Source organism: Stigmatopora nigra, chromosome 7 (assembly GCF_051989575.1).
Source record: "Stigmatopora nigra isolate UIUO_SnigA chromosome 7, RoL_Snig_1.1, whole genome shotgun sequence".
Taxonomy (NCBI): Eukaryota; Metazoa; Chordata; class Actinopteri; order Syngnathiformes; family Syngnathidae; genus Stigmatopora; species Stigmatopora nigra.
This window is the reverse complement of record NC_135514.1, coordinates 7,534,677-7,557,812: the sequence shown is the minus strand read 5'-3', so window position 1 is coordinate 7,557,812 and position 23,136 is coordinate 7,534,677. Positions and strand designations below refer to the sequence as shown.

Genomic DNA, 23,136 nt, shown 5'->3' with positions numbered 1-23,136 from the left:
AATCATGAAAAAAAGCAGGTGGGACAAATACTTAAAAAATCTTTTAAAAAGCAGGTGGATAAACACTTAGAAAATAAAATTTAGAATAAATGGGGATAAACTTTTAGAAGATGAATCTTTGAAAAAATTGGAGGGGGATAAACACATGGAAAATGAAAACTGGGGGAGGGGATTGACACTTAGAATTCTTGCTCCAACATAAAATGACAACCTTCTTACCTTAAAGATCTAGTCAAAAAGCTGTGGAAATGAATGGCCAGTGAAATGTCATCATGATTTACTAGGCTTTTATTGAATTTGGATTTTCAGAAATACAGGGACACCATATGATGCAAGAGAGACATCTTCAAGTGGGCAACCTGCAACCAAGGTACCTCAGGCCTGTGTGCGTGCAAGAAAAAATAGCAAAAGTTAGAATATATTATAGAGACTGGAGATTTTGTTTTTGTGGGGGTAAGTTTTACCTTGATCAGTCCCAGTCTGTAACCTCAAGAGGGATCTAGGCACACAGAAAGCTGCATCTTGGTGCTAAACAGAGAAAAATGCACATAAAAAAAGCACAAGTTAGCATATATACAGCCTGGAGGTTCAACAGGTAGGCTTAGTTTTTTTTTAATGGGAAGTAGTTTTATCTTGATGCTAAACAGTGAAAACTTGATTTAACCAAGGCATTAAGGGGTTGCCAACCAATTACAGCATATAGAAATCTTACAAGAATTTTAATAAACAATCAAGATAAAGAATGAAAATAAGTTAGTGAGTGCTATTTCCCTTTTTCCAGACAAGGCAATTAAATATACAGACTGAGGTTAACAGCTAGGACAAGGGTGTTTCACGTCAGCTGTACTATTTAGATATTTTTTTCTATTTAAATTTGATTACAAAAACTGCATCAAAGCCCTAAATATTCAGTTTTTTTATAGATCTAAAACAAGTGTTTGAGCATTTTCTTTCTACATGGGGAAAAATATCTTGTAATAATTTGTTTGTCATTTCAAAAGAAAATAAAATATTTGGGGAAAAATGTTCAACATTATCATGGAAAACAATTTTTAAAATAAATTTATTTTTAGATTTTACAATATGCTTTTTTTTAACTTAAAAACTCAAAAAAGTAGAAAATGGATTAAAACATTACAATTATTGATTTAAAAGAGAGGGTGAATAATATACATGTATAATTTTCATTTAAATTTGATCCTAACAGAAAGTCAGCACTCACAATTTACTTTCTCGGGCCGCACAAAATGACACGGTGGGCCAGATTTGGCCCGCGGGCCGCTGCTTTGACACCAGTGAGCGATGAGAAAGTTGTCTTAAATTTTGTATACGTGATTTTTTGTATAAAACCAGAACAATTACAAATCGGGAATGGGTGTTTAGCACCCAGAATGAAAACGATTACATACAAAACAACAGGAACTAAATCGTGCCCCTGGATGTCATTCTAGAGTGAACACTTACCCAGGAAACTGTCGGTTGATGCCTTGCGTTGTTTGATTAAATTTAAAGTCTTGCTATACGACTCAATCATGGAGAGAAAACGGAGAAGATGCTTTTTAAGTCAAATCGTGACGCTAACTTTAATGCCGACTAGTGACATGTGGCACAAAGCCGGTCGAGAAAAGAAGCCCATACTTAAATCGCCGACGGTGTGTTAAACCCGGCATTAAACCTAGAGATTAGTTGGCGTTTTGGGCTCAATTAATTGCTGAAAAATCTCCCGATCCCGTGATAAAAACGCGTTTAGGCCAGTGAATTGCTCGAATCCTTCCTTACCTTGTCAGCGTGCTTAATCCACCATCACGTGGGAAAGGCGTCCCAAAAGGAAGAGTTGCTGCGCATGCACCTAATTAACTCACCCGCGTCGGCAGTCGGCGTAACCACGCCCATATTGTCCCATCACAGTGAGGCGTAACCACGCCTATATTGTCCCGTCACAGTGAAGCGTAACCACGCCCATATTGTCCCATCACATTGAAAGTGGAAAAGATGGTGAATTGCTTACCGCGCTCCTAAGAGATGGTTTGTCCTCCCAAGCCGTCCATGTTTAGAAGATGACGAAGAATAGTCCTGAGTTGTGTGGTCTTGATGCTATAAAACAGCATACCTGTCAACTTGTACGTTTTATACGTATTTTATATATTTTTTTACCATTTCAAATCATGTACAGGGAAAATAAATTTTAAAAAATTGCCAATATTTATGAAAACTGATCTCAACAAGACCGTTTTGACTAAAATCCGGATAGTCTCGTAGGCTGGTAGCCAACGACGCTACTGTCATCGATCGTTACTATTGTCACGGTATACCCGCAAAAATTATCCTCAATCGTATGTATTTTTTTTTAGCGCTGCGTACGGCAATATCGATAAAGGATGACATGCGCATGCGTAGATATACATAGAGTAAATATCGTGGAAGCAAACATGGAGGAGCCACATTGTAAGAAACAAGTTACCGCGAGTAAACATATGTCGTACGGTGTTTGTATGTTTTTTTTGGGGGGTTTGTACGGGGAATCATAATCATTTATAAGGGCAGTTAACAGGTATGACAGTGATATATATTTTTTCCTGAATGGTTGTCAACATTGGCTTGTATTTGATCAGTGATTTTCTAGGTAGTACAGTACAGCGCAACATTCTCCACAACCAGGGCCTTTTTGTGCTATGGGCAATGTGGGTGAGGTCAAAGGGTGCAATTTATTTGGGGGGCGGAGGAAAGGTTTCTATTTTTTCTATATTGTTACTTTTGGGCTATTTTTATGTTTTTGTCATGAATAACTTTGTCATAACATTTCACTGAACAAAACAGATTAATTTTCCAAAAAGAGTATCTTACAGAAAGAGTTATAGTCACATTTGGACTTCATATTGTAAAATTAAGTTTCCATCAATTAAACTATTTTTTGTTGACCATTGTTATATATTTTCAACAGCCACAAAAACCATAAACATTTGCACATTTTAACAACTAACTAGGCCACGACAAAAAAATGAAAATGAACTGCTGTCTATAGTTTATTATTATTATTAAAAAAAAAGACAATTGAAACATTTAGTTCAATTTTCTAACCCTCTAAATTCATAGAATGTAGCACCAGCTGTTTGTGAAGTCAATCTGATATTTAAAAAAAAAAGAAAAAAATATTCTTCTAATAAATATGATCACACTTCTTCATCAGGAAAAGGAATCTCCCCAGTGCCGTGTTTGACATAATGCAAATGAAGCTGAGGCAATTCACCAAAGCCCACCCCACATTCAAAACATTCAAATTCCCAACCCTGTTCTACATGTTGTATTTTTTCCAATGGCTCACTCCCATCACCCTCCTTCGCTTCTTCTGCATTTCCATCTTCCTCAACGGCAGGCATGGCCAACGGCTTTGGGGTCTGCTCCTCAAGCCCCTCGCAATGCGACGCATCCAACCCAACTCCCTCTTCCTTCTTAGATAGCTCTTCTGATTGGTCCAAATGTCCAGATTTTTGCAAACATCCCTCCTTTTCCCCACCAGCCTGGACTTCTCCCTCCTCCTCAACCTGAGTGTCTTCCGTCACGCTTTCATCCCCAAACCCGACGGCGAGCTTGGCCTGACCAACTCCCGCCCGCGAGGGAGCGCGGCAGGTGGCGAGGTGGTTGCTCAGCAGAGGCGCCGTCAAGAACCGCCTGCAGCAAACGTTGCACTTGTACTTCCCCAAGTGGTTTTTTTGCAGATGTCGACTGAGGCAATCCTGTTGCACGAAGCCCTTGCTGCAACTGAGACACCAAAAGGGCCTGCTTTTGTGGAACTCTTCATGATCCAGCCATAAACTAATGTGATCAAAGCTCTTGTTACATGGATCGCACCTGTGCACATCACCTGACATGTGACTCAGCATGTGACCGCGGAGACGAGTTTCCCGGTAGAAAGACTTTCCGCATATTGGGCAGCTGTACTTGGTTTGGGAGTTGGGTGATGTCATCCTGTCGTGCTGCTCGAGGTGCTTACGGAAAGACAGTAAATATCTGTAAGATTTACCGCATGTGGAGCACCTGTACGCGTACTTCAGGGAGCCTAGGTTGTGCAATGAAGAGTTGGCATCCAAGCCATCCGGGCTGGTTTGAAAATCTTTCTCCGATTTGATCATCTCTTCCTCGTCAAAGTCCAGGTTATCCATCTGCGCCTCCCCAGCCAATGTTGTTGTGGTGGTATCCTGTGCAAGTTTGCTGTGGTGGGCTAGAAATAGGGGGAAATGCACGGTTAAATAAGGCATTTTGCAAAGCATTTTGGAAAGTTTTAAGGAAAGGTGAGAAAAGAAGGTGAGTACGCACATTTAGTTGGGGGAGATATTTCTTTGCTCAAAGATGTTAGATTAGTATAAGTCATCAGATTTCATCCTTGAGCAATGATTGGACTTAATGGTTATTCTCTCATGGTCATTAATGCAAGTTTTTTTTTTCTACCGTTTAACTATACATTGCTTTAAACTATTTATATTACAATTATTTAATTATTTCCACCCCCAACTTAAATATACAGAAATTGAAAGAGTAAATGTAAGTTGGAGCATAAACAATCAATATTTAAAAGCAAGGTGAGTTCAAATTAAATTAAACTTATAACCGCACAAAAAAAATCACTCAGCAAGAGACATGCAACAAAAAAGTTCACATTGCTAACCTACTTACTATTTGACTGTCGCCGATATGATTTAATATGTTGAAAAACACTTTTATAAACATCACACACAGCTTTAATGTGGTGTGAATTCATTACACAAATGACTAATTCAGACTACAACAGATCCCTTTATTATAGCTTCAGAAACAGCACGTAAACATAGGCAAACGCATATAAGTCATAAGTCTTCATTCATATCCCAAAATGAGCGAAAAAGTCACAGCCAGCAACCCCAAATTATCACAAACAAGTAGCACATTTTCATCTGATCAATAAATACCAACGCCACAAGATAAAAACAAATGGAAAGTATTGGGGCTTTGCAGTCACTACATGCAAAAGCATCATGTACATAAAGTACATTTCACTGTCAATCATTGCACACTACAAGTCATTTTTTTACACCGGCATTGCTTAGCATGGGAGACAATGTTTCAATATCTTAAACGACATCAGAAAAATATTTAAAAATCTGTATTTCCCAACAGAAAAGCTGTATTAATTGCAGATCCACTTATTAAAAGGGTTAAACGAGGCCGCACTGGTAGCATTTGAAAATACTAATCCAGTGTAGAGTCAAGCCAGCACAGTGCAGATGTTCCACGAATAATGAGTTCTTAAATAGTGACATAAGCGATTATATCTAAACACGTAAACATTTTAACTCATACTTTGAGCGTGTATCTTATAGTGCTGGTGCAAATCAGTTTCCTGACTAAAAGTAGTTCCGCATTCAAGACAATTATGTGCATCAGAATCTTCTGATGAAACCGCAACGGGGCCGCCGTTTTGCCGTCTGCAATCGTCAAGAGATGTTTCCCCATGTTTAGAAAGTTCCCTGGAATCAATGCTAGTGCACACAGAATTTTTACAATGCAAAGATTTGTGGTTTTCTAACACTGACGACGCAAGAAAAGCTTCTTGAGTGTGCTGGTTCGGCCTGCCGGGGGCCGAAGACTTCCGAGTGGGCTTGCCGGACTTTGCGCTCAGAGCAGCGCTGAGGCGCAAGCGGACTTCGTTGGGGAGCCGAAATCGAACCTGATCGTGCCACGCGAGATGTTGATTTAGCTGATTTTCTGTTAGAAAGCCATTACAGCACAGGGCGCAGCCAAAAGCGCAATTCTTCGCCATGGTCTTGTGAGTTTCTAATTGGCCCTCGGTCTGGAAGGCTTTGCCGCACTTCCCGCATTTGAAGAGGCATTTGACAATTGTCTCTGGGAGGCAACAGAAATTGGGTGAGACCTCGGCTAAGTCCTCAGTAGACTGGACCACAATTTTAGACCCTGACCTAAACTGACGGCCAGGAAGCGGGGCAGTGGTGTCGCGTTGAATTCCACCTTCACGCTTCACGACATTCAAAGGCGATTTATTGGCTTGGCTTATTTCTGAAAGAACATTTTCCGTCTTTATTTTTTGACAGGTGGTAGTGGCCCCCGTGTTTTCAGGGTCCAACTCACCCTGCGGCAATTCTTCGGTAGCATTTGAGTGGGCTGTACTAAAGTTTACGGTTTCACCGAGTGGTTTTACGTCAGGCTCGAGTTGCGCGGCGGGCATTCGATGGTCTGCCGTTGAATTATTGGAAAGTTTTCTAGAGGAGGAACGTCTATCATTTTTGTGCCACCGTTTGTGAGAGCCAAGGGCAGAGTTAGACAAAAATCGCTTTCCACATTCCGAGCATGGAAAAGGGTAATCTCTCCTCAACTCCTCCTCGCTAGGCATTGAGGGCGAGGCCGCCTTGGGTAATTTTTTACAACCCTTTGCGTGAACTCTTTTATGCAAGTTCAAAGCACCTATGATTGCAAATCTTCGTTCGCACTTGTTACAATTGTATTTCAAATCACTACAGTTTTCTGAAGCAGACTCTGTATTTGGACTTTCCATATTAGTGTTCCTACTCCTATTTAAATTAGGCGAGAACTTGATCTCGCCTTCGTGCAAATTCCTTTTGGAATTTTTAACCGACTCAGTACTATCAAGTTTTTCAGTTTTACAAACCAATGGCAAATGCTCACTTTTAACGCAGGACTTTGTATGCGTCCGCAGCGAGGCCTTGCTATTGAAATGTTTGAGGCATCTGACACATTGCAGGTCTACTTGACTAACATTGGATCTAGGGGGTGACGGCGACTGTGCGCTGTCCTTCCCGTGAGACTTCATATGGAACTTAAGTGCTTTAGCGCGAGAAAATAGCTTTCCACAGTCAGGGCAGCTGTACGCATTCTTTTTCAACTGCTCTACCTGATGTTGGAAAGACTTACTGGGTGGCGGGAGGAGTTCATTGTGCACCACCTGATGTCTGGTAAGGCTGGAAAAAAGACGGAAAGATCGATGGCAAAATTGACACTGGTGGTTTCCGTTTTCGTGCGTACGCATGTGTAACGTCATAATTCCCTTGTGTCGGAATTTTCGACCGCACACTGGGCAAGCCACTTTCGCGCCAGACCGAGAACGTCCACGATGCGAAGGCTGTGCAGTACCGGTTTTAAGATTGACATCTACACACTGGCTTGGACTTTGCTTATGATGTGAGAAAGCTCCTAAAGACCAAAAACCTTTCCCACACTGCTCACAGTGGTAAATCTTAGGGCCTAAAAGAGTCTTTTTAGGATTATACGTTTTTGTTGTAGTCAATATACTCTCGTCGTGGACACTGGTGCGCTCAATCAAAGTAGACGTCTGGCAATTTTGGCACTGTAATGGTTTATCACGTTGATCGCACAAATGGGAAAGATTTGTACCACACGTGTCACATGTCAGAGATTTCTGCTCTAATAAATCGGCCTGGTTTAATCCTTGATTAGTATCATTCTCGTATTCTATAATATCACCATCAGCAAAGGCAAGAGCTTCATTGTCATATGTATAATCGTCTACTGACTGACCTTTTATTAGAAGTCTCCTCTTACGGTACTTGTGCCACACTAAGTGTGAGCGCAGTGATGCCTCACTAGTAAACCAGCGGTAACATTCTGGACAATCAAATTGATCTTCAGAATCGATGCATTCGTCGTCTGCCGGCGGTGGAGTTTGCCGTTCCTTGGACGACTCAAAGTCAACCTGGACAATTTTTAAGTCAAACTCTGAGGGTTTTGAAATGACTTTACCATCTCGCTGGTTGTCTCCGCCTTCGTGGTCAGATACGCATCCCGAATCCAGGTTGGGCTTGAGGTCCAGGACGGCTTCGTCTTCTGATTCACTTCCACTGATCACCAACACATTGAAGTCCCCGGGGTCATAACATTCCATTCCATCTTCGTCAGCGTCCATTTCATCGGGGTCTCCTTCGGTCATTGCGTCTGGAAAAGCATTCTCTGGCGGGACTTCGTATTCTCTTTCTAAAGTTTTCTTCTCAGCCAGCGGGGAAACTTGTTTTTTTACTAGTTTATTAGTCTCGTCAAAGCTATTGGTGTGCTGCAGCTCGTGTGAGTGAAGTGCCGACAGTCTGGAGAACTTGAGACCACAGCTGGAGCATTCAAATGCCTTCTTCTGAAGCTGGTCCACTTGTTTGAGAAAGGACTTTGCTGGAGCCTCGGCACTGTGAGCAACGCGCAGGTGTTTGTAGTAGAAGGTATGGGTCATGAATACCTTCCCGCAAGTTTCACATGAATATCGCTTTGGCGAGTCTTTCTTGTGGTGTTCGTGCCATTTTTCGTGGTTGAACCAGGCAATGTGGCCATGGAATACCTTCTTGCATTCTCTACAGTAAAAGACATTTTTCCTCAGCTTTCCATTCCTTTCTTGTGCAAAGCATTTGAAATCTTGGCTGAAGCGCTGGTGTGTCTTCAAACCCATCATGGAAGTAAAGGACTTCCCACAAACACACTTGAAAGACTTTTCCAGACCACCGCCAGATTGCCTTTTACCCCCCTTGGTGACGCCGCCGTCATCGTTGACCGTCTCTCTTTCTGAAGTCCTGAATCGACGTTTGAACAGCTTTTCTTCGTGGCCACGTCGGTGAGCGTCGAGCGCCGATGCTCGAGAATAATTCCGCCCACAAATCTCACACTTAAAGGACTTTTTCTGGATTTGCTGTAAATCAGTAAATAGAGATTTGGGAGCCTGGATGTGGGTACGCTGATGATTGAGGTAATGTCCTAACAGTCTATATCTTTTCCCACAATCGGGGCATTCGTAGGAGTTCTGCTTTGAGGGCCCAGAAAGCTTCCCAGTGTCAGAAGACTCAGCACGGTGAGTTTCCATGTGGGATCGGAATTCATTCATATCATCAAATGACACTGTGCATAATCGACAGGAGGTTTCACTTTCCTCATCTTTGACAGCCTCGTCCGAATCGTCCATTGGTCCCAAATACATAGTGCACTTTCCATCGGGGTGGTGCTGGCGATGACTCAGGTAGGCTTCCTCTTCGGCAAAAGCTTCTCCGCAATGTTGGCACGAAAACAGTTCCAAATCTGCGAAATAAACCATGACAAAAGAGGATTCAGACAATGAGCACCCTGGTAATTATTTAAAGAAGGCGAAGCATCTAAAATGATAAACAAAAATTCCAAAGCCATTCTTTATCATGCAAATGCATAGACATGACAACATATACAGTATTATAGTAGATATGCGACTGAAAAAAGGATAGCAAAGCATTAAACCAACATTCCCAACCTACCATCAAAACACAAATGGTGTGCTTGGAATGACAAATTGGTTTAAAAAAAGGTATTCATGCGGTCTACCTTTGTCAATAGAATTCATCCAATATCTGTCAGAGTAGTTATAAGTTAAAAAAAAAAAACCTGATTCTGATGAAACTAGGGGTTTGCAGATGGAGGGGTGCCTGAGGAAGATTTTTGCAGCGCCCCTAGAGGCCTGGTGGACACAGGTACTGACTTGCTACCTCGGCCTGGTGGGCCGAAGTGGTGATGACTCACCACCAGTATTCGCTTAAATCCCTCAGTTGGGGTACAGTTCATTTGCGATGGTTGGTACTCCCTACACATTTGAAGATATTCCAACTCGCTTATCATTTGGGTGGCTGACCAATTCAAATGTTCGACCCCCTCATCCAAAATGTACAGATACAGTATGTCAATGGAATAATGGAATAGTATTTCATTTCAAAGGCATTGTTTGTGTTTGCCATTCAAACACTCAAATTGTTTGGAATCTGCACCGATGTTTGCATACATTCACACGCAGATTGTAAATGTTGGCCCTTGAAGAGAATTGGCTCTAGATAATATTTAGATGTTTTAATACGCATTTCAAAACCACATCATTATTGAATTGCGCATAGATTTGTACCTTGACAAGAGGTTGGATCCTTACTGCCTTCGTTGTCTTCGGCCGCCGGGACATCGCTATTTGCCAAAGATCCATCCGTGATTGTGGAGTTCTCCTGCGAACGAACGTCTTCCATTGTAACGGGCGATTGTTTTAGTAGCGTTAGCACGATTTCAATAGCGCTGGTTAACCGAAAGACGACAGCATATACATTAGGGAAGCGAGACACGGGATCAAGCGGGTAAAATACAAAAAGTGATTTCTGATTCCATTAAAGATTACAAAATAGATCGTTGGGCATGTTTTATCCGAAAACGATGGGAAAACGTTAAAAAAAGACGATCGACTCGTGCAGGTAGGCGTGAATTCATCCTTCGCCGGAAGTTAATTCTTCTTCGTCGGTCTGTTGAGCGCAAAGATCTTCGGGATTGATTGCCACCGCCCACAAACATCACACTATATATATTTACCAAATTGTATTCCTTTCACGCCATACTTCAACCTGATTCGTCACAACTTGTATACATGAAGAGTATGCTATTTCATGTCCCAAAACCTAGTTGGAACATGCAAACTCCACAGTGAGGACTGACATGGGATCGAACCCTCAACCACCGAACTACGAGGCCGGCACTCTAACCACTTCATCACCGGGCGCCCATCAACATTAATACATCATATGAATCATGTTTCTATTTTTTTTTTTAAAATGCTTTAACCTGTGCCAAAGGTTTAGACACATGGCATTTGTATTTATTTATTTTCAAGGCTATTTATATTGTAGAGTTATACTGAAGGTAGTAAAAATATGCATGAAATGGCCACACTTTTGCACTGATTACTTTTTGGGGGACATTTTTGATGATTTTCACATTGAAGTTAACTGGGTTCTCAATTTTTAGTTTGACATTATCAGGATTTATTAATGGAATTTCTTGCTTTAGTATTGCAATGAATGAGGTATGTCTCCCTTTTTAGCCTGTACTGTATACGTTAAAGTAACTTAATAGACAAACACGGTTATATAGATTTTCCATATCCATTGTATTTAATAATTTCCATATACAGTATTGCAGCATATATGGAGAACAGCTCTTTAAACTCACTGAGTGATTGTTAAGTCTATACTTGCTAACAAACTAGAGCTAGAATACCAACAAAGCCGACATGCAGGCTGTACTCATAAAGGCACGCTTTATACTTACTATACATGAAATAAACCTTTCAAATGGCTCCAGTGCAGATCAGAAATGCACATATTCATCTTTTTTTGTACATGTCCAAACATTATTGGCAGTAAATGAAAGTCTATTGGTCCACACCCTTCCCAAGTCTTTCAACACACATATTAAAAGCATTTTTTAAAAAGTGAAACAATTACTAAAGATAGCAAAAGCAATTGTATTTGCAGTCTCATTTGGAGTAAAATGGAAGTTTAAAAAATGTAGCACAGTCAACTCAGGTTTTTAGGAGCTTTGCATCGACTGTCCAAGTTCGCTGGTCAAAACCCACAATTGAGTGTCGGTTAAATGTGGTTCAACAGAATAGGGAAGAGTGAAAAATACATGATGGCATTTTCCTGCGACCGTTGTGGAGTTAAACCTTTCCTTGTGCATGTTGCATGTAATGCAACTGAAGGTCCAGTTCCCGTGGAAAAGAGCGACCACAAATCATGCATGGAAAAAGCCTATCAGGGCCAAAAGGTGAACCGGCTCTGATTTTTTGACCTTCGGGCTGCGTGGCGAGCTGAGGTAGGCCTGGAGTTTGTGGCATGGGAAGTCTATCCGTTAAGACGGCTTGTGGGGTGAAGAAAATATTGGGGAGTGGCGGTCTTGGCAGCCCGCCGACCGAAACGCTGTGAAGAGAGTGAGCACCGGGTAAAGCCAGAGTCGGCACGTTGGCGAGCGTCGGGGAGAAAAAGGGTGACGGCTGGTTGAGGAGGATCTGACTGGTGGAGACCAAGGGTTGCTTTTGCAGATCCTGCCCATTTCCTGGCTTGAGTTGTCCAGTCAGAAGAAGTTGAGGACCAACAGGGCTATTTTGGAAGCCCCAAACTGTTGTGCCAATGCCTTGGGTGAAAGGATTGATGGCCATGGGGAATTTCTGTGTTATAGTCGGATTCTGTACATTGGCCCAAGCAGACGCCACCTGCTTCTGCTGTAGCTGCAAGTCTTGATTGTTCACTAGTTTTTGAGGGGAGCTCATTTTTTTTGAAGTTCCCAAAGGGGCTTGAATACCCCATAAAGTGCTACCAATGCCGTGGGTGACAGAAGTGGAGACTGGGTTGGGGATGCTTTGGTCTTGCTGTCCAACTGTGACAGCCGAAGCCCTTTCGTTTTGCGACTCGCTTTCTTTCTCAGGTCGGGTAGCAGTTGTCGGTATTGCTGGAGGATCCTGCACTTTGCTGTCCTCTTTTGTAGGAAGCACTAATGTCTCCTGCTTTGGCCATGTTGGAGACTGGAATTCTGGACCCAACTTGTTTGGAGACGCTAGCAGGGGAGGCTGGACACTCCACGGCGCTGCACCGTCCACAGAAGATGACGTCCCACGGGCGTCGAGGTGCAGAGAACCAGAGGAAGTGGATGTTGGGGCCGCCAAGGGAACTTGTTTCCTTTTTGGCCGGGTTTTGGGGGGTGAGCCGACGAGGGTGGGTGCGCTGTCCTGAATGTGTTGGCCAGACTGTGGCTGCTGTAATGAGTGGACTTGCATTACCTTGGGACCGCCCACTTCCCAATGGACAGGTGCAGGGAGTAGGTCAGAAAAAAAGGCCTCTTTTTGTATCCTCCCTTGCAATTTCTCTGGAGTTAAGTTCATGGCGGTTTGTGGCATGTTCCCAGGAGCCCCTAACGCTACTGTTTTAGACATCTCCAACATCGGCCTTCCCCCTCTCCTCCCCCTGCCTCTTGCCCTTCCACTAGCAGGGACGCAATTGGTCGAATTAAAACTCTGCCGCTTGCGCTTGTGGATCTTCTGGTGCACCAACAAGCTGCTCAACCAGGAGAAAGTTTTGCCACACTCTTCACAGTGGTGGGGTCGCTCTCCCGTGTGCGTATTCTGGTGGTCCCGAAGCAGATAGGCCAAACCAAAACTCTTGTCGCACACATTGCATTTGTGAGGCTTATCGCCTTTATGGGAGAGCATATGCTGCTGCAATTGAGCCTCGTCGCTGTAGCCTTTGCGGCAACTGGTGCAGCGGAATGGTTTTTCCTGGTGGAGTTTCTGGTGAGTTTTCAAGTTCTGTGGGAAGGCAAAACCTTTCCCGCATTCGGGACACTTGTAAGGCTTCTCACCGGAATGGATGATCGAATGTTGCTGTAAGGAGCTGCTGAATCGAAAGCCTTTACCGCACACGTTGCACAAGAAAGGCTTGGGATTGGAATGTATGCGCATGTGCAACTCCAACACGGAGCGATGGAGAAACTTTTTTTCGCAGTGTGGGCACTTGTGTGGCTTAATATCTACTTTGTAGCTTCGAATTGTTGCTGGGATATCTTCGCTCTTTATCACCTTCTTTGGGCGGGGAGTGGGTAACACCTGCTTTGGGGTGGGAGAGGCTAACTCCTTTGAGGGGGGAGTGGGTAAAACCTTCTTTGGGGGGAGAGTGGGTAACACATTCTTTGGGGGGGGAGTGGGTATCTCCCTTGAGGGGGGAGTGGGTAACTCATTTAAGGGGGTAATTGGCACTTTGTTCCATTCTTGAGTTATGTCCTTGTGGGTTTTAAATATGTGTAATCTTAAACTTATCCCCTCACGGTAAGTACACGGGCAGTGCGGACAGGTGTAACCTCTGTCCCAAACTTTTTTCATCTCCGGAATTACCGGGACCCCCTTCCGCTGCGATTCGTACTCCAACTCGTGGATATGCATGTGGGCTCTGAGGTTGGCTGGCGAGTCACATGTCCCGGGACAAAGGGGACAGTTAAAAACACGTTTTGGGACCTCCTTCGGGTGGGCATTCTCTTTCCTTTGCACTACTTGCTTAGGCTCCGGTGCAGGGGCGGGGGTCTGTTTGGTGGGCCCATCGGTAGAGGGAAGCGGATTGGCTTGATGGAGTCTATGTTGGCGACAGTGTGCCCTCATATTTTTAGGGAAGGCAAACTTCTTACCGCATTCGGGGCAAGTGAAGGGTTTCTCCCCGGTGTGCAGGTATTGATGCTGTTGAAGGAGACTGCTGTACTTGAAGCTCTTACCGCATATGGTGCACAAATAAGAGCGGAGTTGGTCAGTGTGCTTGCGCCGGTGGTCTTCCATGACGGAACTGTATCTGAAAGCCATGCCGCAATCGGGGCATTCGTATGGTTTCAGGCCCGGATGACATCGCTGGTGGCAACGCAAGCGCCTGTAGTTTCGGAATTTTCGACCGCACTCCTCGCACGTGCAGCTCCTTTCTTGAGAGTGAGCGAGCATGTGCATGGCGAGAGCGGACCGGACGTGGAACTCTTTGCGACACAGTGCACAGTAATAAGGCTTGTCATCAGAATCGTTGCAATTGTGAAGCCTTAGTTTTGGCGCGGTGGGGAAAAACTCATCACATGCTGCACATTGAAAAACTTCTTTCTCCTCATTTGCTGGTTCTTCATCCTCCTCCTCCTTCTCTTCTTCTTTGTGCACATGCCTGTGTTTTATGAGGCTGCGACGATCTTTAAAGTCGAGGCCGCATTCTTTACAAGTGAGGGGAACAAGATCATCCTTGTAGGCATGATTGTGACGGTGAAGGTAAAACATTTCACGGCGAGTGAATGTTATTCCGCACTCCTTGCACACCAAGCGACTCTTTCTTGGCTTAGATGGACCAGTGTCCTGCCGCTTGGTTCTGCCATCGTGGTCTTTGAAGACATCAGTGTCCAAGCCTTCCGTAGGATCATCAGACAGTTCTTTCTTCAAGCTTGCTGGATCAACCTGCCAGTTAATTTCCTCTGCAGCATTAAGAGCTTCAGTTTCTGGCAGCACTTTGTCAGCTGTCTTTGTAACTGAAAATTAACACAGAGTCAATGTCATATAGGGTTAAGCAAATTAAATAATAGGTTCATGCAAAAAAGAACCACATTTGTACCTCTACTTATGAATGCCTGTGCCTGAAATATTCGGCTAATGAAAAGCCTTAATGAAAAAATGCTTCCTTTTTATGCATTTTAGGAAAATTATAAATATATACGTGTGAGCGTATGTTTACTCAGCTGCCAAACATTTACCCTCTTCCACCCTCACCCATTCACCTAGTCGAAAATTTTGCATTTTCTTTAAAATTTGAATGACCTGATTTGCCTTTTTTTCTCTTTTTGTGTTTGCAAATGTTTCATATTAAACTGGTATGTTAAAAGTATTGAAGGGAAGACATTGGGGATGGTTGGAACAAATTGTTTTGTATTTGGAAAAATCTGCCTCTACTTACGAATACTCATAGAACAAATTAATTTGATAAGTTGAGGTATCAATGTATATATATGATCAAATGTTTGTCGTTGGCTAGATTGTGCAAAATAGTCAATACTGGACATAAGGCAAAATGAGTAGCATGGATTAAAAAAATGCAGTCCAAGTCAACACTGTTAGCGTCCACTTACTATTTTCTGCCGAGTGGGAGTGAAACTCTTCACCGACGTCTTCATCTCCGGGACAGTCAAATGGCCGCTTTTCGTCTCCTGGTGACTCGGCCATTTTTGGCTCAGATGAATGACATGTTTGGTCTCCTGCAGCTGCAGACTCAATAATAACCTTAGAGCGGCTGGCCGGAGGAGCGTTGTTGTTGCCAATGTGTTCGTTACTATGACGCGCCCGGGATTCAAGAATTGTATTTTCTTCCGTATGGTCGGAGGTGCGTTCCAGATCCGCCGCGTCCATCTTGCCCCCTGACGTTTGGACTTTCTCCGCAAGAGAGCTGTGTTGCTCCGGAGAATCTGGTGGGTATAAAGCGGCCATATTCCCCCCATGAACCCCTGGGCTGGTTTGGAACTACGGCCTCACCAAATTCATCGGACCCAAGTGGAAATGACGTTGGCGCAACAAATTTTCAAAATAAAGGAAGGATGAAGAGACATAACTTGGGCGTGGGAAGAAAAAGTATCAAAGTGGAATACTATTACAACCCTATTATAACTACAAAAGGAACACAAATGGCCAACAATTCGTAACTTTAATATATTTCCCATTTACACACAAAAATAAATACAGCTATAACAAAACCAGCTGATAATCATAAGACTTTCTGCACCAGCAAGAAAACAAAGTGAAAGTCTTAAAGAAAAAGACAACCCCTTAATCAACACCTGTGGTGTGTCTAAACATGTTTTGTCACATATACTGTGAAAATAAAAGTGCAAATTCTTATCGACCTCTCCACTTGAATGACTGTAGACCAAGAAGGGCTGCAGCCATCATTTTGGGGTGCTTCAGTGACTCGACCTACTTTGTCTTCATCTACATAGTAAAGATCTAAAGATCTCGCGCTCTGGGTCATCGTTGTCGTCGTGCTCGTCCAAAGCGTCTTTCTCAGTCGCTTGTCCACTAGAAACCTGCACAAATGAAAAGAAATATTTTTATGAGTTATTTTTAATGTTCAGAGCTGGCACAGGTGGTGTGAGTGATAATTTGTGTATTTTCTGCAAAATTCCAAATCTCACTGTTTGCAAAGCATTCAAAATTTAAATGGACAAACCTTTTAAAACTCTGACAAGAGTTGGACGATCCTCACATGTGATTGGCACGCCACCTCATGGCAATTCATCTGAGCTCCCAGGTTGGTCGGCAAGTTGAATATCTGGGGGCAAAGAGGATGGTTATGTTTATGTTTGTCCTCTTTTCCTTAGCCGACGCATTATTAAATCATTTCACGTGCTATTTTACACTGAACCACAGGAGGGCGCTGTAGGGATCTGTTGATAATCTGTTTTCTCAAATACAATTTCCTCAACAATGCGACTTATATTTGTCCCACCCCATCCTTCTGTTAAGCCTTTTTTTTTGTTTTTGCCAAAACTCAAATTCCGTAAAATACTGAACATTTCTTACCGCATTCAGGACAGCAAAATGGCTTTTCGTTAGTACTCGTCATTTCGTGCTCTTGAAGGAGATTCTTGTACTTGAAAGTCTTCCCGCAGGTTGGACAGAGAAAAGAGCGTAGAGGTTTGGTATGTTGGCTCCGGTGGGTTTCCATGAGCGACCTATGTGTGAAAGTCAAGCCGCACTCCGGACATTTGAAGGATTCAAGGTGACATCGCTGATGGCAGCGCCATCTCCTGTATTCTGTGAAGCTCTTGCCACACTCTTGACATGTCCAAGTACCATTTATTGAGTGGTTTCGCATATGCTTGGCAATCGAGCACTTTAATTGGAACTCTCTTCGGCACAGCGTGCAATGATAAGGTTTGTCGTCTTTGTCTTCACATTGGTGCAGCCTCAATTTTTGAGGCGTTGGGAAAAACGTCTCACATGACGCACACTCATATCGAACGTGGTCCTTACATTTGGGCTCTCGTGCGTGCACGTGTTTGTGTCGGACAAGGGCGCATCGATCTTTAAAGGTAAGGCCGCACTCTTCACAGATGAGGGGCACGAGTTCATCTTTTTGAGTGTGATAATGGCGGTGAAGGGAAAACATTTCCTGACAAAGAAAGGACGTTCCGCACTCCTTGCAGATCGTTTGGAAATTTAGGGGATCCGATGCTGAGCCGGTAATCGGACCCTTGTCACACTGATTTTGGATTATGTACTCTATTGTGTACACATCTTGTACTTTTTCCTCAGACAGGTCTTTTGCTGATCTTGGTTGCTCAATTTTCTTTTTAATTTTCTCTGCACCAGGACTTTGCTTTCCAAGGAACTCTTTTTTAGCCGGCTTGAAAACTGAAAGAAGCAAAAATATTTGATAAAAATACATATGGCAAAATTTTAGGAGCTATTTTGATAGTGCAGCGTACGTAAAGGTTGAATTTTTATGGAATAAGATATCATGTTACTGGCCTACTGCCATTAAATTTCCAATATTGCATGCATAGACTATAGTAACATTTACTTGTTTAAACAAAACTGATTAAAATTAATACAACTTTTTTAAATAACCAATTAGCTCATAATTAAAATTAGATATTTTTTCTGTTTTCGGACAAAGTCATCATTATTAACCTCCTTTAATTAATTTCCTTCAGTTTTATCCATGAAACACCAACGTAAGAATATCATTTTTTCCCCGAAAGACAGTGCATCGAGAGTCCCCTCCACTGTACAGGGGGCAAAGTTTGGGTTAGCGTTGAGGATAACTAATTAGACAGGAGAATACTAGTGTATAACAAGTTCAGCTTCCGACACGTACCATATTCTTCAAAGTCATCTTCGTCCATCCTGTTCCTCGTTTTTTTCTCCTTTCACTGCGTCTCTTTCTCAATTTAATCATTTAGACCTGAAATCATTTATTGGTACTTTGTCTGCCATATTGGCACCACCGTTAGAAGTCTGAATGAGGCTAATAAGCTTTCCAAAATCACGCAAATCTCAAAACGGAAATGACGTTGAAGGATGTGATTTCAAATTAATATCAGACGACGATAATTAAACATGGCAAGAATTCGGATTAAAAAAACAGATGTTTTACTGTCACATATACATATATAAATAGAAAATAAGTCTGATTCTACTAGCTATCAATCAGTCTTACTTTTATTTGTGTTAATACATTATATACCTACAAAATATACCTTGTGCAAAACTATAAATATGAGAGCATTATATGATTTTAGACAACAATCTATGCACAAACTGCACTGCATGCAGGAACTGAATTCCCTACAATTTAAGTATGTTCTAATTCCAATTGATTGGACTCATGTTCAGGTTTCGCATACAAGCAAAAACAATTGGCTTTTTGTTGGGTCTCAGGCGAGAAGTTATCCACTAAGAAACTGTCAAAACACAGGCGCACATTAGCAGGTAGTTACAGTAGCAATTGAATTACAATATGCGTACACTACTCACAAAACGTTAGGCGTGTCGGCCTTTCGCGTGGAGGTTCAAAATGAGTCGCAAATTGAATGTCGGCTTGGTATCTGCATTCAAAATTGCCCCAAAGACCAGCTAATTTTTCCGTTTCATCCTGAAATTCCACTTGAAAGCCAAATATTACTTACTTTCTAGAACAAATATCGTCACCCTCCTAAAATAGTTACCTAAGGCATTTTCTTCTCCAAAAATTTAGCTTTTTAATAGATTAATTAAAATTGCCTACATCCTCAGTAAAAACAGATTGTGACCTTCCACTGTTTTGATTAATTTTGTTTGCAAATATATCCCAGAATTCCCTTTAATTAGATGACAACCTCTTTTTCAAAACTCAAATTTGAAAAAAATAGTTTTGGAAAACCAAATTCCAATTTTATACAGAAAATAATGACAGTACATCTGAAGCAAATGATTATAACAATATATGTTAGAGAGAAAAAGCATGTCATTTGGCCTCATTCAAATCATGCAAAAACCGTCTATCACATTTTACTGAACTATAGTGCAATCACATTTGTAAATGAATGGCTTCTGGTTTTTTAAATGTAAATTACCCAACCAACTGTGATAAAACAATAAAGTTGCAATAACCGGATTAACCATTACAGTGTTCAACATTCTCTTTCAAGATAGCGTTGTGAATGGGCATAATGCCTAGGCCCCAAATTTACACTTTTATTTCAATGCGAAAAACACCGTTTTATATTCGGGCCAATATAATAATATTCAACAAACAATTCCAGTGTTTTGTGTTCCCTGCAAAAAAAACTTTGAAGAGGGTGACGATATGGTTCCTGCCATGCCATTCCCCAAATATTAAACGTGCCTTTACATTGACAATAACATTGTCTATATATATATAGTACAAGCTCTCTTGAAAAGCATGACTGTGAACACCCAAAGCTCAATTTCTGGACTAAGAAGATTACATAGTTAAATTTAAGGCCACCTTCTAATATCACATCTACAGTCATAGTACTAAGGATGACTATTAAGTGCAATGGGTAATTTCCCCAAGCAAAACTCTGAATATGATCGCCATTGAGGAAAAGTGAATGAAAAGCCACTGTTCCATCTGTCTCTTTCATCCATCAAGTATGCAAAGTGTGCTCCTAATTGTCACAACGCGATCCTTCTTTTTTTTTAGCGGCGTCTTCTGCGCCGATGATCGAAAGCCTTTCCTCGCCGTGGCTTCGCCGTGCAGCCGTTGACGCCTGCGAGCGGATTTGAGGCGAAAGCGGCTTGCGGGTCGGGCGACGAAAGTACAGCTCCGGTGGAAGGGTGTAGTTTATGTTGTTGCTGCTGTACTATGTGCTGGGGGTCTTCAATCTCTTGCTGTAACGGTTGTTCAATATGTGGCGAGTGGTGCGTTTGCTGCGCTCGTTGCTGCTGCTGGAGATGCTGCGCCTCCAGCACCCCCAGCAGCCTCTGGAGAAGGACATTGTTTTGCTGAAGACTGAGAGCCAAGGCCTCTTGCGACGTGACGAGCGTCCTCATGTCCTGTCTGAAACACTCGGCGAATTCCCGCAAACTTTTGTCAACCCGATTTCCCAGCTGAATGGCCGCCTCACCTAGCCCTCGCAATTCATCTTCCAGCCAGGAGCCGCGGGGCGGGGCTTCCAGAGGACCCTGCTGCGCGCCCAGCGACGGCTGAGGACTGCCAGGCTCCGGGCTCCCGTTGAGGAAGGGGGCGCTGTACAGCGGGGATGGGGGCAGCCATCGTTCTGAGGTCGGGGGCGCTCCGATGCCCAATCCTAAGCCCAGGCCCAGTTTGTCATCCATGCTGTTGTCGTCGTCTCCGCAGTCGGGATCGCCGACATCTCTCTCGTGCTCTGGGTTGTCGTCTTCCCTGTCCAGTGCATCTTTCTCGGATCCCTCGCCTCCAAAACCTCAAAAGATACGCAGAAAAAAAGGATTCTGAAGCAACACCAATAAGCGGTAGGTAGGAAGGGTACAGCCAATCACAGGGCACAAGGAGACGGACATGCATGTATGCACACACTCACAATTAGGGGCAATTTAGAGTGTACAACCAGCCTTCCATGCATGTTTTGGGGGTGTAGGAGGAAATGACTATAATATAGTCGTTAGTTTACCTGTGTCTGACTCAGGGAAGCATGTGAAAGTAGGCTTTGGCCTTTGGCTTTGCTTTTGCCTTCCGTGTTGAAGCCTGGGACTGGACTGGGAAGATTGCCCAAGCGTTGAGGCTCTGCTGGAGGGGAGGGACCAGCTCCGGTGACGAGCGTCAGCGAGCCGCCCACCGTTGCGCCTCTTTAGGTCATCCCAACGCTTTTTGACCTCTCGAAGAGTCCGCGGGACTCTGGACACGGCATTGACCCGCTCGAGGATTCCAGCCCAGATGCGTTCCCTCTCACGGCGGCGGAGCCTCCCGGCCGGCCCGAAGAGTTCTCCTTCGCATCGAGTCACTTCTGACACCAACACCTCCAGCTCTGCGCCGCTGAAGCGACTTTTTCGTTTGCCTCCCCCATTGGCAGCCAGTGCGGCGGACATAGCTCTGTCTGTCGGGGGCAACGCCCAAAAAAACAGTCAAAATGAGTCATGTTACAATGAGCAATTCATCAATGACTATTTCTCATAATAGGAGAACAAACTGCACTAACAGATGACATAGGACCATTACAATTAGTTTCTAACAGAATGTATTGGCGATTAATGGTTTATTGCTTACATTATATTTTGAGCATCGAGCGCGCCTTACTTTGTTCGATGGTCAAGAGGTCGTCCGAGGACATGCCGGGCGCCATGAGTTTGGGGTGCACCACTACCACGTTGAAAGGCAGCCCTCCACGGGGTCCACCGCTCTGGTCACAGCTGCCCTCAGAGTCTTCGTCGTCATCATCTCTGGGGAAGCCGTTTTCCGAAGCTCCCCCTGCGGAGTGTCCCTCGGGAGACTCCACTTTGATGTGCATGGGAGGTGATTGCTCATACAGCAGCCCCCCGTCCTCGCAGTACTCCGTCATGGGTCGGGGACCACTTTTAGAGTAGAACTGACTGGACGGCCAATTCTGGTGTCGAAGGGCCTTGCCCCATTAACGCCGCATTAGTGTATCGCTGTACATACTGGCATGATCATCTTACTACAGTAGAGTGGTAAGTTGTTGGGGCAAGCTAGCTTTCACCTACATTAATGACAGAAATTTGCATATTTGTTCCATGAAACGATGAACATTTTTCCTCAACAGTCTATTCTATTTGGGAATTTTTGTTTTGTACAATGAAGATTTTAGCATCAGCGAGCTGCCATGGTAATTTATAATGGTCATTTGCCCTCCAAATCTGTAGGGACTTGCCTACATTGACAGTCAATAATTACCATCCACCAGTTGGTTAGTGCGTGTATAAAAGTTGAGTTATTGTTTTATCGATACATTAAAAGGTTTTAAATGAAATCATGTATAGTCAAGTGGAGTTGCATTGTGATTTGAAATAGTATAGTAGCTTTAGGACAAGCTATAGAAATATACGTCATTATTTCAGACTTTTGCAATTGACAACGTGACCGGAAAATAAAATTAAAAATAAACGTAAGGGAAAGATTAGTAACCCCTTTGCTGACTAAATGTCCTGCTCATCTGATGTGTTTTGAAAGAGATGGGTCGTCCCAGTCTGTGGATCTTCTGCGCCTCTGAAAGTCAACAAACAGTCGTGACACGTTTGACAAACGCACCACTTTAAAAGACAAATGTTGACAAACGAGCCATGTTATTGATTCTGTCGATAAGCAATTTGGACCACAAGCTATTCTAATACATACTAGACACGGTGACAGAACCAAGGGGAAGCTAGCCGCCAGCTATCAGACCTTCTGTCCAAAGTGCAAATAATAATAATCGGGCTTGTCACATAGAGCAAAACTCGCGTCACTTTCATAAATGTAAAATGTGTTATTAGTACCTCATAACAGCAACGAGGTGTGTAGATAAGACTGGGCGATGGAGGCAAAACACATTCGGAGCAGCTGTTAGCTATGCTGGTGGTACGGCGCAGACAAACAGGAGATAGTCGCCTTGTGATGAGGTCACGAAAGAGAGGCACGTCAATCTCGATCACAGATATCGTGTACTATGCATGGCTAGATGTCGTAAATTGGAGTCGGTCGCGTAAATGAATTAAATTGCTGAAAGTATTAAGTAATATTTAGATCTAAATCTTCACCATGAAGTGCACAAATAACAACAAATGAACAATAAATTTAAGGGAGGTGCACAAACAACAACAAACAAATT

The 23,136-nt window shown here is 43.2% G+C and overlaps 4 protein-coding genes and 1 long non-coding RNA gene across 8 annotated transcripts; all 5 read right to left on the bottom strand.

Annotated features, from left to right (window-relative positions):
• Nucleotides 1-270: 270 nt before the first annotated feature.
• Nucleotides 271-1,876, bottom strand: LOC144199503 (uncharacterized). The gene is made up of 3 exons (XR_013326927.1): nt 1,780-1,876; nt 465-528; nt 271-381 (listed from the first exon to the last, which is right to left on the bottom strand). It is a non-coding gene; the product is annotated as an uncharacterized LOC144199503 (long non-coding RNA).
• Nucleotides 1,877-3,010: 1,134 nt separating this feature from the next.
• LOC144199420 (uncharacterized) lies at nt 3,011-10,309 on the bottom strand. Of its 3 annotated transcripts, none has more exons than XM_077721043.1 (3): nt 9,920-10,309; nt 7,546-9,075; nt 3,011-4,219 (listed from the first exon to the last, which is right to left on the bottom strand). In XM_077721043.1, exons 1-3 carry the CDS (start codon nt 10,032-10,034, stop codon nt 3,171-3,173), a joined length of 2,694 nt encoding a protein of 897 aa, XP_077577169.1. In that variant the 5' UTR covers nt 10,035-10,309; the 3' UTR covers nt 3,011-3,170. The 3 variants fall into 3 exon arrangements, with proteins under 3 accessions (XP_077577169.1, XP_077577170.1, XP_077577168.1); XM_077721044.1 differs by having other exon boundaries at nt 7,768-9,075; XM_077721042.1 differs by lacking the exon at nt 3,011-4,219 and having other exon boundaries at nt 4,772-9,075.
• A 486-nt stretch (nt 10,310-10,795) lies between these two features.
• LOC144199740 (uncharacterized) lies at nt 10,796-15,884 on the bottom strand. Its single transcript, XM_077721572.1, has 2 exons — nt 15,463-15,884; nt 10,796-14,868 (listed from the first exon to the last, which is right to left on the bottom strand). Exons 1-2 carry the CDS (start codon nt 15,815-15,817, stop codon nt 11,495-11,497), a joined length of 3,729 nt encoding a protein of 1,242 aa, XP_077577698.1. The 5' UTR covers nt 15,818-15,884; the 3' UTR covers nt 10,796-11,494.
• Nucleotides 15,885-16,012: 128 nt separating this feature from the next.
• LOC144199763 (uncharacterized) lies at nt 16,013-18,441 on the bottom strand. The gene is made up of 4 exons (XM_077721607.1): nt 18,207-18,441; nt 16,907-17,740; nt 16,554-16,655; nt 16,013-16,410 (listed from the first exon to the last, which is right to left on the bottom strand). Exons 1-3 carry the CDS (start codon nt 18,232-18,234, stop codon nt 16,609-16,611), a joined length of 909 nt encoding a protein of 302 aa, XP_077577733.1. The 5' UTR covers nt 18,235-18,441; the 3' UTR covers nt 16,013-16,410; nt 16,554-16,608.
• Nucleotides 18,442-18,930: 489 nt separating this feature from the next.
• Nucleotides 18,931-22,943, bottom strand: LOC144199752 (uncharacterized). 2 transcript variants are annotated; one of them, XM_077721590.1, is made up of 4 exons: nt 22,805-22,943; nt 21,609-22,535; nt 20,986-21,408; nt 18,931-20,778 (listed from the first exon to the last, which is right to left on the bottom strand). In XM_077721590.1, exons 2-4 carry the CDS (start codon nt 21,868-21,870, stop codon nt 20,033-20,035), a joined length of 1,431 nt encoding a protein of 476 aa, XP_077577716.1. In that variant the 5' UTR covers nt 21,871-22,535; nt 22,805-22,943; the 3' UTR covers nt 18,931-20,032. The 2 variants fall into 2 exon arrangements, with proteins under 2 accessions (XP_077577716.1, XP_077577717.1); XM_077721591.1 differs by having other exon boundaries at nt 21,609-22,029; nt 22,805-22,908.
• Between the last annotated feature and the right edge of the window lie 193 nt (nt 22,944-23,136).